Source organism: Eulemur rufifrons, chromosome 7, assembly GCF_041146395.1.
Source record: "Eulemur rufifrons isolate Redbay chromosome 7, OSU_ERuf_1, whole genome shotgun sequence".
NCBI classification, from domain to species: domain Eukaryota; kingdom Metazoa; phylum Chordata; class Mammalia; order Primates; family Lemuridae; genus Eulemur; species Eulemur rufifrons.
In genome coordinates, this window is record NC_090989.1 from 114452079 (window position 1) to 114468921 (window position 16843).

The following is a 16843-nucleotide window of genomic DNA, read 5'->3' on the forward strand; positions in this document are numbered from 1 at the left end:
AAGAAGTGACCTAAGTAGCACCAAGTTCTGGTCCTTTGCAGAAGGAAAATCCCAAGTAAGTGGCAACAAGGTATGGTCATCTTGTATCAAATGTAAATAAATATAAATTATAATTTGGCCTATGAAGACACTGAGGCTGAAGTTTTGAAACAAAAGACATTATATAATTTACAACTTCTATTCATTCCCACCTGAATTCCACCTCCACAAGGCTTAGTTCTTTCAAATCAGCACTAAGTTCAAATGCTCTCAGAATTGGATCTTCCTCTGTTAGCATGATTAGAGCTGGACTGGCCAAACATCGATATATATCAAGACGAAACCTGTGGTAAAATTAAATTCCATAATGTAAAATAAACTTATATACATATAATTAGCATTTTAATCTATAATTTTCATAAATTTATACTTAAAATATTATATAAATGAAAGAAAATAGGAAATACAAATATATTACAAGATAACTTTTATGAAAAGAAAAAGACTTAAAAATTAAATATCTTGAGATATGCTGAAAAACTTTGTACCTATTGCTTTTAAAAAAATTATTTTACTATCACTTTTCATAGATTCAAAACTTTATATAGTTCAGTTAAATTTAATAAAATTTCTATTCCTTAACCCAAGAGAATTTTAAATGAAATATGCTAATAACTAATAAATTTTTGATATGATATGGATTAGACAATTGTTAAATTTTTTATTCCCCAGTGAAAAAACTACTTTAATATGCTTGATACATATAACCCATTACTCATACAGCCTGGGTATGATTTGGAAGATATTTCAAATTTTATGAGGGAAATCATTCATTTATGCATAATCTCCAGCTAACAGACAAGCACTTCCTTTACCCTCAGTAAACTGACTTTCACATTTCAATATTTAAATAGGAAACAAATCATTAAAATTCTGCTATAATTCTTCATTTATAAATATTAATTTATAAATTTGGTAGATATTATAAAATGCATATTTTCTTTTAAATATAAATTTAATACATGCTTGTTATAAAACAAAAGTAAGCAATTTGGAAACATGATACTCCCCAATTCTCTTCCTCCTCAAAGATAGTCACTTTATAGAGAGTTGTAAATATCCATCCTGATATTTTCTATTCACACACAAATATAATTGGACATAATATATAAAGGAATAACTTGCTTTTTAGAAATTGTAATATATCATGAACCTCTTCCTATGTCACTATACTTCATTCTTTTCTACAACTGGATGGTTTTCCATTTTAAGGAGGTCTATCAGATCTCCATTAATGTACATTCAGGTTGCTACTAATTTTTTTCTGCTATAAAAAATGTAGCAATGAATATTCTTTAGTTTATATATCTCTTGCACACCTTGAATTGCTAGGCAAAATGGCATGTGTTTTTAAAATTCTGATAGATCTTACCAAAGCAATAATGATGAGAGCTCATTTTTTCTTACACCTTCACTAATCCTGGGTATTGTCAATTTATTCAATCTTTGCCAACCTAATGGCAAACAGAATTTTATAGTTGGTTTAATCTGAATTAGTTTAGAAGCTTCGGCAGCTTGTTGACTTTCTGAAGGGGCCAAAGAATGATAACATTTGCATATTATGAGAGTGTTTTAAGAAAGTTAGCCAAAGCATTAGTAGAAAAACACCTGGGAAAGCTTCACTAGAGAGTTCTTCACCATTACAAAGCTCCCGCTCATTCCTCTCATCAAACAAGGGCAATTTTGCAAGAGTTTTAATGGGAAGTCATTAGGCATCCACCTTACAGTCCTGACGTGGCTCCTTCTGACCTCTTAAAAAAATCTTTAAAGGGCATCCAATTTTCTTCAGGTAATAATGCAAAAAAAAACCCTGCATTGATTGACATGGTTAAATTCTCAGGACCCTCAGTTCTACAGGGATGGACTAAATGGCTGGTATCAAGTGTCTTGAACTTGATGGAGTGTACGTTAAAAAATAAAGTTTGTATTTTTATCTCTTAATTCTATTTTTCCATAACTTTTTGAAGTACCCTCGTATATACGCACACATATAGTCATGCTTCATTTAACAAGAGGGATACAGTCTGAGAAATGCATTGTTAGGCAATTTTGTCATTGTGCAAACATCAAGTATACTTACATAGGCTAGATGGTATAACTACTATACACCTAGGCTATGGTATAGCCTATTGGTCCAAGTCTACAAACCTGTACAGCAAGTTATAGTACTTAATAGTGTAGGCAGTTGTAACACTATGGTAAGTTATTTGTGTACCTAAACATAGAAAAGGAACAGTAAAAATATAGTATAAAAGATAAAAAATGTTACAACTGTCTAGGGCACTAAACATGAATCGAGCATGGAGGTTGGAGCTTGCAGGACTGGAAGTTGCTCTGGGTGAGTCAGTGAGTGAGTAGTGAGTGAATGAGAAGGCCTAAAATATTACTGTATACTACTGTAGACTTTATAAACTCTGTACACTTAGACTACACTAAATTTATAAATAAACTTTTCTTTCTTCAATACTGTAACATTTTTACTTTATAAACTTTTTAATTTTTTTAACTTTTTCACTTGTAACACTTAGCTTAAAACACAATACATCATACAAAAATATTTTTTATCATTATTCTATAAGGTTCTTTATATTTTTTAAAAATATTTTTATATTTTATTTTTATTAATTTTATTAATAATTAATTAGTTTAATTTAAAATTTTATATTTAATTTTATTAATTTAATTTTTAAATTTTTTATTAAAAATTAAGATACAAACACACACATTAGCCTACACAAGGTCAGGACCAATAACACTGTCTTCCACCTCCACTTTTTATTCCACTATGAGGTCCTCAGGGGCAGTAACATGCATGGAGCTGTCATCTCCTATAATAAGATGCCTTCCTCTGGAATACCTCCTAAAGGACTTGCTGGGGTGTTTTATAGTTAACTATTTTTTAATAAGTAGAAGAAATACACTCTAAAATAGCAACAAAAAGTAGAGTAAATATATAAACCAGTAACATAGTTATTATCAAGTATTATATACTGGACATAATTGTATGTGCTATACTTTTATATGACTGGCAGTGCAATAGGTTTGTTTACATCAGCATCACCACAAATACACGAATAATGCTACCCCAGGATACGACAGGCTACGATATTACCACAGTTAGGACTTCATGAAGCAGTAAGAATTTTCCATCTCCATTATAATCCTATGGGACCACTATTTTATATGCGGACTATCATTGACCAAAACATTGTTATGCAGCACATTACTGTGTGTATATACAGGCTTTTGCTGAAAATCAGATTCTCTAATCTAGCCCAGAACCATACATCTTATACAATATGCCCATGTGTGTTATCTTGTTCAACCTGTACAAGACAGGGTACTTTCTTGGTTAATCGCTTCTCAGTTGTTCTTAACATTTTCAATTGGGGAAATGGGAAGAGATAATGAATGAGGAAGAGATGAAGACTTGAATATTGTGTGAGAAGGGAAGTGAGAGGCATAACAGTTCAAATATTCAATTAGATGGAAAATAGTCTTTATTTCCTTATAAATAACTAGAAAGTGGTATCTCTACCCCTTCTACTACATGGAGATTCTCTTAGATTAATAAACTCTGGGGCTAAAAAGCAGATAGTGCTCCCACCAGGGGGAGTATGAGATAAACCTCAATCATAATTTGAAGGATTTTCCTAGTTATTCAGTATTTGGTAAACATTTCTTAAAAATGCAGAACTCATTATATAAGCAAAGGAACTAGAAGTTTGGCTTTCATAAGTCATCCCGGCATCACATTTCTTAAAAGCTACATAGAAAGAACACCAATAAAAAAACCAACATTGTTGTTATGTATATTTTACTATATCATACATCTATTTACCAAAATCTCAACGTTCTAACCTGGAATGTCGCAGGCTGTCCTTTTTGTTTTTTGCAGAACACAATGTGCATTCACAGCCAACTGCATGGGGCTTGGGTAGAGATACATCCTGTTTTAAGAGCATTGTGAGAATTTCATAGTTGTTACGATGAGCAGCTAAAATGACAGGAGCAACATCCATAGTTGTTGAATACTCAGGATTCTGAATTCGTTCCATTAGTTTCTGAAAAATATTTACATAAATGTCCAAAAATTATTCATGACTTCAAAAAATATATTTAGCTGAAGAATAAAATGAAAAAAACAAGAAGGCACAAAGAACTTAATTATTTTAAGGAATATGTAAACATTTTATTTGGACTAAATTTTTTTGAAACCTCAAAACTTAACTCTAATTAATAAACGGATTATAATCATAACAGACAAAATCTTCAACAGATAACATTAATAAAACTAGAGTTCTGTTTTCCTAACAAAGAAATGAGACTATCTAGAGAAATACCTTAAGAAAAAGTATTTAATTTTCACAAGATTATAGAATCATGCACGACAAGGATAAAGAACAAAGATGTTAGAAAAAGAAAATACTGGAAAAACAAAAATGTTAAAAATAGGCAGAATAAAAATACATGAGAAAAACTTTAAAAATTCCACATCTATGGCAAACCTGGTCACATTGATAGCAATGAAGCTACCTGAAAGGGAAAGTAAATAGGAAGCACTCTTCATTATGTAAAGTTTTCTATGCATTCCTAATGATTACATATACTACTTTATATCACAAATGCACAAAAACACTAACAATCATAGCTACTATTTAATGAGTTTTGGAACTGTTAGGCACTTTACATTTATCATCTCATTTAATCCTCACAATAGCCTAAAAAACTGAGCATATAATCCCCATGAAGAAACTGAGGCTCAGAGAAGTTAATGTGCCTGAGCCACACAATGGGGTGGCTGGGTGATTAGAATTTAGGTTTGTATTACTGCAGAGCTGACTCTCCTTCCACTACAAGAGCCCATGGGGCAGGTGAGGGCATGAAATGAAGGAAGAAAACATTAGTAATTAAAGAATTAGAGTTAAATAAAAAGGGTGACTATTTCATGAATATTACATATTCTTTCCAATACTTTTCACTTTTTCACAGAGGTTTCCCTGAGATTCCACACTCTAAGTTCATCAAGTTCACATTTATTGGTAATTTTTATTAACATTGTAAAAGCAATGTATACTCATTATAAAATATCTGAAAAATACAGAAAATCAGAAAGAATAAAAAAACCATATTCTTACTACCCAAAGAACATTTTACAGTACAGTATTTCCTTCAAGTCCTTTCTCTATCCCTCTTCTGATGACATCTTTTGCATAAGTAGTAGGTAATAATAGTAGGTTTTAAACCAATGATCAAAAACAATGGTTCTTAATATTTTGAAGATCAAGGACCCTTTTAATAATCTCATAAAGCTATAACCCAGGATCTTCAGGAAAAAAAATTCATGTACAGAATTTTGTATGCAATTTAAGGAAGTTCATAGACTCTGTGTTCAAGTATTTTATTTTTGTAATTTAAATTACACTACTGCAAAAATCTTTATGAAAACAACTTTTTCCAAATTTAGGGTTATCTCATTGACATAGAATCCCAGAAGTAGGATTATAGATCCAAAGGCCATGAACAGTTTTGAAGTTCTTGAGATCCTCAAAGTCTTAATAGTTTATATTACTAACAATATAAGAATGTACCCATTTGACACTAAAGTTTTACTCACCAGCACTGGGCATGATCACTCCCAACTTATGAGTGAAAAATATCATGAAATTTTAATTTACTTTGATTACTGATAAGTTTTAATATTTTCTGATATACTTATCTTTTTTTATCCTCTTTTATGAAGTTTGTTCATCTACTTCCCACTTATTTATTGAGGATTTCAAATTAATGAATTTATTTAAAAATTACAGACTAACCTAAAATTAGCCCTTTTTCCTCTTATCATTGCATTACTGGTTATAAAGAAGAGAAAATTATATCTAATCCCTTAAAAGAAGGTGGCCCTCATGTTTCCTATGAAATATACTTAACTATATGAAAAACACTACTAGACATGTATAGTTCATAATTTCATTATTAATAATATAATCTGTGTACTAGCAAATAAACAACCTGGATTTGAAAGTAAATTGCAGGCCGGGCGCGGTGGCTCACGCCTGTAATCCTAGCACTCTGGGAGGCCGAGGTGGGCGGATCGTTTGAGCTCAGGAGTTCGAGACCAGCCTGAGCAAGAGCGAGACCCCATCTCTACTAAAAATAGAAAGAAATTATATGGACAGCTAAAAATATATATAGAAAAAATTAGCCGGGCATGGTGGTGCATGCCTGTAGTCCCAGCTACTCGGGAGGCTGAGACAGGAGGATCCCTTGAGCTCAGGAGTTTGAGGTTGCTGTGAGCTAGGCTGACGCCACGGCACTCACTCTAGCCTGGGCAACAAAGTGAGACTCTGTCTCAAAAAAAAAAAGAAAAAAAAAAAAAAGAAAGTAAATTGCAGAAAAAACAACCTAACAAGCCAAGAATACAGAACAATTCACTGAAATGGAAAAACAAAGTATATAAAAAAATATTTCATATTGCCTGTCTGGAAGTAATAGGGTTGGTAAAATGTGATGTTGCTGTCACTGTACATATCCGAATAAAAGCTGAATAATTTTTATTTGTTAGAGATAGAGTAGAAGTATTCTTTTACTGAGTAGGTAAGGACTGCTAAAGCCTTACAACTCTAAGATTTAATTGGTAGTGATAATGGTGATAAAATAAAACCAGTCAGTGGTTCCAATACTCCAGCACACCATATCCCACTGTCCCCTCCAGGAAAGGAAATAGGTTAAAAGGCTAGAAGGTAGAACAGGTATACCAAAATATAATAATAACTATAGAATAAATGGCAGAAAATTGAATACTATTTTAGATATTACATATCTTTTGGATAGGAACTATATTCTTTGCCCTTTTTTCTTTACTCTTGTTGGCTTCCTACCACCACTGAAACTAGATGGTATTATCCACTAGAGAAAGTCACACTTTTGTAATAGTCTAAATGAGAGTACAATTTTTCAGTTAATGTATGATAAGGTATGCAATTTAGCAGAGCTTCTCATAGTGCTCAGATCATGCAGATAGTCAGGATAGTCAGGAAAGATTATAATTCTTTCTTAAAACAGTATTTTTCTCCTGAGTATAGCTGGTTTATATTCCCAGCAGTTATTTAAACTGCTTGTTTCATTATACCTCACCAATAATGTTGTATTTTTTAATTTGATATACAAGAAATACATTTTTAAATTAGCATTTATTTAATAGTGACTATCTTCCTAATTACAAAAGCAATAAAGAAAAAAAGAGTTTAAAAAATCCTTAATTTGGTCAATCAATAAGAGATGATGAATATTAGGTAACATTTTGCTGCATTTCCATATACTCCCTTTCCTATGCGTATTTTTAACCTTGGATCAAATTATATGTACAATCTACTATCTTCATTTTTTTACTTACTATATCATATTTTTCCATCTTCCTAAATATTCTTTTAAAAATACCATTTAAATGATTACATAATAGTCTACTGTGTGTACAAGCAACTACTTATATTTCCTATCTTCTAATTTTGGGATGTTTAGATTATGTCACACGGGCTTTTTTTTCACTACTACAAGTAAGATTACAATCAACATTTTTGTCCACATATCTATTTCCTTGATAGGTTCCTAGAGGAGAAAACAATAGGTTAAAGAATATGAACATCTTTCTTGATTATGACACATCCTGACAAAATACTTTCCAATAGTTGCCTCACTAGTATATGAGATTAATACTCCCTCGCCATCAATGGTTATTATTATTATTTTAAAATATTGGCTAATTTCATAAGTAAAAATTAGTATCTTATTTATTTGATTATCAGTAAGATTTAATGTTTTGTATTTTCTGAGATTTTCATGTCCTTTCTAATATTATTTTGATGTTTTTCATCAATTTGTCTAATTTAAGACTATTAACTTGTGATATATGCTGCAAATACCTTTTGCCAGTCATCCATCTGCTTTCTAAATTTTGCCTGATGTTTGAATTCCAGAAATTTAACTTCTATAACAGCAAAAACTGTGGCACTATGATTTTTGTCCATTGCTTTTATGTTTAAAAAGTCCCTCTGCTCCCAATTAAACATTCACCTACATTTTCTTCCAGTTTTATGGTTTCATTGTTTATATTTAATTCTCACTTATCTGGAAACTAATCTATAGTTTCAACATTACCTCCAGAATATTCTAAGCATTTTAAAAATACAGGTCCACACTGACAAAATTATGGAAATATCAACTAACTTAAAAAGGCTTCCTGAAGGCAATACTAATTATTCTTGCAAGTGTCTACTTACTTTAAAGTAATATTTCAGAGTGAGAAAAAACTCTATTTTAAAAAAACAAAATAAATTTGGGGAAAGAAAAAATGGCAATGGGGCACGAGATATATTTTGGTTTAAAAATCCAAATTAATAAATATTTAAGAGTACTAACTACTATAGGTGGTCTTGATGATCGTTTTGATCGATGATTAAGTAGTATATCAACAGCTCCCACTACTTCAGAGTCGATTGCCACCAAAAGTGCATCTGCAGACTTCAAAAAAAAAAAACGTTAAAAATGAAAACGGAAGATAAAAAGGTAAACTATTTCTTTTTAGTAATTCATAAATAAAGCTATTTTTAAAAAATTTTAAACTGTATTAAATACAGTAATACTGAATTTTCAAAAATTGATACTGTACAAATAGTACATTTGTTTGCCTTAATAGTACTTCTGTGTATTACACTTTTCTGTCCTGTTTTCAATGCATGAGCTAGTAAAATAATGAATGCTTGACAGAAAGGATTATTAGTGGAACAGTGCTGATCCATGCAGTATTTAAATGTATTTAAAGTTTTTTTTTCCCCCCAAGATCTTTACTCTTGGACTGTGGTCCAAAAGAATCTTAACATTCTAAATCTATAAAAGAAATTGTCAAGAACTATTACTACAGGTAAACGATTGTGTTCAGTCTAATAAAAATGATCATTAATGCAACCATGATAGAGGAGAAGGTCAAATACAAAGAGTTAGCTCTCTCTTCTCATTTTTAAAACATACATGGCTGACTGAAATGATACATATTCGACATTAATATTAGCAATTTTATCAAGGATAAACCGCAAAATAATTAGGCTACCAAAATTCATAGGGTCCACAGGAAGAAGTAATTTTATAGTTCTACTCTCAATCTATAGCTAATTGTGAAGATCCAACTTTGATAGGAGGAAAAAGTAAGGAAATGGGGACTTTTCGACTGTAACAAGGACTACAGTCCTACTGGAAACCATAACATCAAGGTTTTGTTTTGTTTTCTTTGTTTTTCAAGGGAAATCATAAAGGAAGAAGGAAAACATGGGGATAAATAATGACTTAATCTAAGAAAATGCCCTGATTATTTCCAATCTATACATTTTTAAGTGCTATAATCTTTAATAACTATTTAAATCAATCAATATTCTTGCTCTTGGAAACAAAAATCGGATCTTTAATATTCTTTGTAGCTGAAAAGAAGAAAGCTTTATCCACTTTATCTGGATGTTAAAAATAGGGCAAAAAATGGCAGGCTTTACCAGGGTATCTAAAAATAGGACTATGTACCCCAAAGAAAGAATTGGCGTTCAACCATTAGGAATCACCTATGTTTTCCCCTGGCAAAACTCCCTACCTAGATGGAAAATTTAATCCATTGTTTTAACCGTTAACACTTTAGGGTTCACTGGGCTATAGCCTATGCTTTAAAGTCCTAGCATTATTATTTTTCTGCTTTGCATACATTTCTCTTCAGTTTTTAGCATAGTCAGTCAGTTGAAGCAAATGAACGAAAAGAACCTTGTATCCATTACTATTAAATACTTCATTTATGATTTTTAATTTTAACCCATAAAGCTAACTATACTAATGCCATTGCTCTCAAAGTCAAACACCAGGCAACTTCAAGCATCTGAAACATAGCCATCGTTCTAGCTGCAACCTAAAAACACACACACAAAAAGCAACATATTGAGCTGTCACAAACTAACTCCCAAAAGGAACAGGCCCAAGCAGTCTGACTTAGAATTGTCTATAAATGATGACTATCTGGCTTTCCTAAGAATTCTTCAGATTGTTACAGAATAAGAAAACAGCTAGATTAAAAACAACAAAGTAGTTGGGAAAGGAAGGAAAAATTGCTAAAGTTGACCACTGAAAAGATAAAATACCAGTATAGCAAAATCACTATCAATGAATGCACAGCAGTCTGAAGCCATTTAATGCAGGGACAAACATGTTAGTTTCAGAACATATGAAGTAAAATAAAATGATTACATTCTTAATGATTCCAACTTATGATGATAAAGTTAAATTATATTCAAATACATTACTTAGTAAAAAATAAAGATTTATATTAAATCGTTTAATGCTTAAAAGGATAAGCTTCAGCTATAAATACATTCATTTTTATATAAAAATTTCATGTAAATACTTACCATTGACATATTCTGAACAAACGGTTTTTTATTTGATAAACCAATGGCAGTTCTGAAGTAAAAAAATGTTTTAAATTATTTAAAAAATATATACAGGTATGCAAAATGTCCTCACTAGTTTTGTTTCCCAATTTCTCAAATATTTGACAATTCCTTATTAAAGTATCTTCAATACATATGTATTTATGAGGTTGCTATCTTCCTTCTTACCTTAGAATTTGTCTTTTCAACAATTCCCATACTCTTTCCCATAAGCTCAGAGTAAGAAGCTACTTAATTCCTTTCCAAAGCTAAATTTTCCACCTTAGTATTCTATTTAATGCTGTCCAATCTTCTGCAGTGGTCCGCAACCTTTTTTGCACCAGGTACCGTTTTCATGGAAGACAATTTTTCCATGGACCAGGGTGGGGATGGTTTCGGGATAATCCAAGGGCATTACAATTTATTGTGCTGTCAAACCTCTCTGCTAATGATCATCTATCTGTATTTGCAGCCACTCCCCAGCACTAGCATCACTGCCTCAGCTCCACCTCAGGTCATCAGGCATTACATTCCCATAAGGAGAGCGCAATCCAGATCCCTTGCAATGCAGAGTTTACATACTGTAGGGTTCCTGCTCCTTTGAGAATCTAATACCTTGGCTGATGTGACAGGAGACGGAGTTTATGGGGTGATGCCAGCGATGGGAAGAAGCTGTAAATACAGAAGAAGCCTTGCTTGCTCCTTTGTGCTCACCTGCCCACCACTCCTGCAGATTCCTAACAGGCCATTGACCGGTTATCAGTCGAGGCCTGGGGGTTGGGGACCACAGTTCTATAGGACCTTGATCCTTCATTTGCAGAAATATCAGCTCCCTCACTCTTTGCTAACTTGACTTAATCCTGTCTTTCTCTTACCACTCAAGTTTTCTTCTTCCTTTCACTGTGTTGTACTTCTCAAAGTTTGTCATTTTCTCCAATTCTACTGATGCCATGCTTTCAAAATCCAATGACCTTTTCTACCTCCTCAATTTTCTTGCTTTCTAAATAACATATTAAAAATATTTCTTGGTTTGCATAATGCTGCACTACCCTAACTACCTCTGACATCTTGAACCATCTATTTGGTCTTATTTAATGAAACTCTTTCCATGTAATGCCCTTTGTTAAATGAAGATTTCCCCTTAAAATGAATCTGCACCAACCCTTTGCTCTTCTCTGTAATTTCACACACTCTTGTGATGTTGTTTCACACACTCTTATGATGTCCATCCCCATGTCCATGTCTGTCTATGGACCTCTTTAGCCTGACCTCTCCCTAGAGATATAATTTTCATCCGTGACTGTCTGTTGGGGACTACTTGATAACTCCAATATCAACAAGGTTAAAACTAGAATTCACACTCTTTTGCCCCAAGCTTGACTTCTCTTCTAAACTTGCTATTGTTCTTTCATCCTTCTCCCAGTCACCCATGTTTAAGATTTCCAAATCATCTTGGACTCCTTCTCAATTCCCCCCTCCAAATTTAAATACTCATTAAGACCTGTCAATTCTTCCTTTATAATATCTCTCATGTCTTGTCTTTTTTCCCCTCTTCTTACAGCCAGTATTTTCCTTGCAGCCATTGTTTCAATTCAAGCCTTAACCTCTTCAAAACTGCTCACATAAGCTATAGTCTTCCTCACTTTCCATTTCCAATACTAAACTCAGGTACTAGATTCATCTTTTAAAAATACCAATGGACACATATCACATCCTCTCCCAAAAACCATCTAATGATATCCCATTATCTATTATATAAAATCCAAATTCCTTAGCCTGGCATTTAAGGCCCTTTTCATCAGTTTTGTTTTAGTTATTTATCCTGATAATGCCCACTACTCTCCAAACCAAATATTTTGTTCAAAAAGGCTAATTCAATTCACTGTTTCAAGAATATACATTGCATGCGCCTTTGTTTACATCCTCTCCACATGCCCTTTTCCCTGCCTATCTATACATTTTTGAGAGTAGATTAGGGCTGTAGATAAGAGGATGGACTCTGGAGCCAGAAATGGGGTTCAAATTCCAGGTCTTCTATTTATGGAGTGACTTGGGGCAAGTTACTTAACCTTTTTGTACCTCAGTTTCCTCCTCTATAAAATGGGGAAAATAATCATACCTACCTGACAGGGCTGTGTGAGGATTAAGTAAATGAATATATTTAAGGTTCCTGGCACAGAGTAGTACTATATAAGTGTTAGTAATTATTATTAATAATATTTCAAGGCTAAGCTCCACTGATACTCTTCCAATGAAACATTCCTTGATAGCTCCAATCCATAGTGATTCTTACTTTTTTTTATATTTCAAAAGCATTAATATTGAACCACAGAAATTTAAATATAAAATAGGGCTTTTAATAGCAGCATTACTGAAATTTTGAGCCAGATAATATTTTGTTGTGGGGGCTGTCCTGGGTGTTGCAAATGTTCAGTAACATCCCTAGCCTCCACCCACACCATACTAGTAGTAACCTGTCCCCCAATTCTGAAACCAAAACTGTCTCCAGACATTGCCAAATGTCCCCTGATGGGGACAAAATCATTTGGTTGAGAACCACTGATATAACACAAGATACATGAAAGCTCTTTGTAACTGTAAAGCAATATATAAGGGTCAAGTATTAATATTATTACCACTCAGCACTTATCAAATATACTTTTGTATTATTTGACTTATAACTCATATGCACCTTAATTGTCCAGTTCATTTTAAGAAATCACACCCAACCAAAGACCTTGGACATTTGTTGATTGATCAAATATGACACAGGTAACCTGGACAGAACACAGTGAACCAGAAAGAGCATGGGATTTGCAGTCAGAAGCTTAAGTTCAAATCTTAGTTTTGCCCTTACTAATTTTATAACTTTGGGCAATTCATTAAAGTCTATGAGCCTCAGTTTTCTGACCTATAAAATGTAACATCTATATATATTGACTATGATGTTTGAATGTGATCAAGTATGTGAAAGAACTAGGTTTATTGCAGAACTATTATATACATGTAACAATATGTGTAAAAAGACAAAATTATTATATCATAATACCTCTTTTATCCAGAATCATCGGATCAGGGAACAAATTTCTTCATAAATTCATTTTCTAGGTAACTGAAGCTTATGCCTTTAAGTGTTTAACTTTAACACTTAAACTATTTAGATGGAAGTTTTCTTCTGAAAGTCTGTGTGTGTATACATACACACACATACACACGCACACACACATACATTTCTTCTTTCTTCTAAAATAATAGGTACTGAAAATAATTTAACTTTTTCTTACTGACTCTGGGCCATTGTTATAAACCTTAATTACCATTCTAACATATAGCTCCCTCAGAGATTATCAGATATGTAGTGCTGTTGACCTCTTTGTGTCAGAGGTACCATGTCTCATTTTGTTTCACTACAGTTCTCATGCCCTTCCATTGTCCCTCTAATGCTCTATAGATTACAAAGTAATTAAGTTTGTTAAAATGGAATTTAAAATGAGAAAAAAAACAGACTTTGAAAGAAGACTCCAGAAGTACTCCTATAACTCAAGTTCATGAACTTAATTGAGTAAATTTGAAAACTTCATGGCAACTACTCTGGCTACTCAGAGGTATTTTTTATTTACTCTCTGGTTCTCAGTTATACTATGGATAGCTGAGGTTTCTGGCTAAGCAATATCTTTTTTTACTCCAAACATATATACTTGGAGATAGCACCATATGTTGTAATGCATATATATAATAGAAATGTACATAGAACTACCCTACTTATATTCAGAAAATCTGCTGCGAGTGCTTCCTGATGCCACTCAAAAAAATATGCCTCATTAAGAAAAAAAAAAAGAGCTAGATTTCATGTGCTAAGTCCTATCATAAACTAAAAAAGAAAGGAAAATGATATTGCTATCAAATTTCTTTCAGAATCTCTAGAGTGATTTCTTTCAAGACTTATACACACATGCCTGCTTTTCTACTTGGACTGATATGAAGACAAACAGAAAGGTCCATCTTTTCCTGTTTAAAAAAATTCCTTCATCTTTAAATATAAGCAAAGAATAAATTTCAAATAATATGGAAAATTTAATAAAACTTGGGAGAAAACCAAAGTCAAACTGAAAATTGTTTTGTGAGTCAGGAGCATTTTGTTTGTATGCCTTTAAATAATATGCGCCACAGAAAAACATGTTCCTCTGACACTTCCAGAACACTTGTACTATTTTTAGGTATATAATATACATAATAGTAATATAGGTAATAAAAACAAAATCATCTTTAATAAGCCAGGATAATTTATCTCTATCAAATATGCAGAAAAGTGGCAGTTGGGAGGAAAAAGATAAACCAATTCAAAATATTATACTTTTTAAAAAGTTTCTTTTGGTTTGTTTTAAAACTTTTAGTGGCTCAAAACAAAAGATGACAGACAGAAAGAAGAAGAGTGAGAGAGAGAAAGAAAAACAAAAAAAAGAAGGAAAAAGAAGAAAGAAAACAAGAAGGAAAGAAGAAAACATGGCATATCTAACAGTACTTAGAAGTTACTGGATAAAATTATCTAGCCTTGTACCTGACAACCGTAGTCCAAAAGAAGCTGCAGTATATCCAAGTTTTCGTTTTCAATAGTTATGGTAACAGCATTTCTCCCAAGCACATCTACGCAATTTATGTTCAAGTCACCTGAACTGTTTTCCTCCAAAATCTTTTTAACCATATAATAATCACCTAAATAACAATATACAAACATAATTTAATATCCATGACATATTAAATAAGAATGACTGTAAAGTAAAACTTAGCTTATTAAAAGATTAAAAACCTGAACTCATTTTTGTATATGGAAATGTGCACAGAATATATGAACATTTCCTTACTGAAAACTTATATCTTAATAAAATAATAGGTACATCAGCTACAAACATAAAAAGTAGAAAATTTTAAAATGCAGTGTGAAATAAAAGTTATTAGTTTAAAATTCTTCACTAGATGAACATAAGGAAGAGAAACTTTTAGAAGATATTTAAAGTAATTTAATAAAGGATGCCCAAAAGCACAGACTAAAAGTTAGAAAAGTAAGATAGAAGAAACATAAAGGAATTTTTATATCTCAAATATATACAAACACTTACTTATACATCTTAATGGTTAAAAATGAAATCTGGTAAGTAGAGGATATCATAAAGAGGTTTTACAGGGAAACATATTTCAGAAAGCAGTGTGAATATGTTTATGCTTGTGGGTATGTATTGTAAAGGGAAGGATGCCTGAAAGTCCTCTCTTCTCCTTCCCAACACACTCACCCCTGGCCCCCCATACATACACCATCTGACTAACGAAGCTGTTTAGAATAAATGACCACGAAACATATAGCTGACAAAATGGTAAGGCAGGACTAGGATTAGTGTTTGATCTGTTAGGGGCAAGCAGATTGCCTTCTGCCTGACTGTAGCCCACAACAAAACAGTTGTCCCATGTGGGAAAATGAGAATAATTACAGCAGTAATCATTTTTGCCAAGGGTCCACTATATTTGTCTCCTGACCAGATGGTGCAGGGATACGGGGACTGAATCAAAAGAGAAATGCTAATTACATGAAGTAAGAAAGCAAAGGAGGTTTTGTTTATTTTGTTTCATTTAACTTTTAAACAAAGATGAATAAACCATTTTAAGTGACTTGCAAATATAGTTGCTCCTTAGAAGTCTATGAATAAGAAACAGGGAAAGAACAATCAGCATGGAAACCAGAAGGAAAAAGAAATGAATGATTTCATGATACAGAAAGAAAAAATACTAAAACTGGACTAAATGAGTAAGAAAGGTAACATCTTATTTGTTAAAATTTCAAATAAATTTGCAATTATTTTTAATCTATGGCCTTACATACACACAACTTCTTTCGAAAGAAGTTGAGTGGTAGCTTTCTTGATAACATATTTCCTTAGTTCCCTCAAGAAGAAAACTAGTCACAAAAAGAAGTATTTCCCCCATAGTACTACTAATTATTATTCAGGCACTAATGCTCCAGGGGAAAAACTTATCAGACACTTAACAAAGTGATGCTTTTAGTCACAAGTTGAACCAATAGTGACCAAAGATATACCAGTGAAAATTTATCACTATTATTGGAAAATAACATTTAACCTTATTTCAGGTGAATCTATTTCAGTAGTATCTTAGGAGAATGCTACCCATAAAAACTGTTTTCTTTGTTATCATGACATGTCTAAGTGAGAATTAATTTTTTATACTGCTTGGGACTCATTAGGCTTTCTTTTTTTTTTTTTTTGAGACAGAGTCTCACTCTGTTGCCCAGGCTAGAGTGAGTGCCGTGGCGTCAGCCTAGCTCACAGCAACCTCAA

General features: G+C 32.4%; 1 protein-coding gene across 14 annotated transcripts in view; it reads right to left on the reverse strand.

The window, feature by feature from the left end:
- Positions 1–16843, reverse strand: part of TRPC1 (transient receptor potential cation channel subfamily C member 1) — a 74298-nt gene that overhangs the window by 47132 nt on the left and 10323 nt on the right. For 3 of the 14 annotated variants that reach the window (XM_069475374.1, XM_069475369.1, XM_069475367.1), the window contains exons 2-4: positions 15055–15209; positions 3901–4103; positions 192–323 (exon numbers count right to left, since the gene is read on the reverse strand). The exons of 3 other annotated variants lie outside the window; for them this stretch is intronic. In XM_069475374.1, coding sequence (XP_069331475.1) covers positions 192–323; positions 3901–4103; positions 15055–15209 — 490 coding nt within the window. Of the gene's footprint in view, positions 1–191; positions 324–3900; positions 4104–8457; positions 8560–15054; positions 15210–16843 lie in introns of all 14 variants that reach the window. 8 more of the 14 variants (XM_069475377.1, XM_069475373.1, XM_069475371.1 and 5 more) reach the window with 5 other exon arrangements.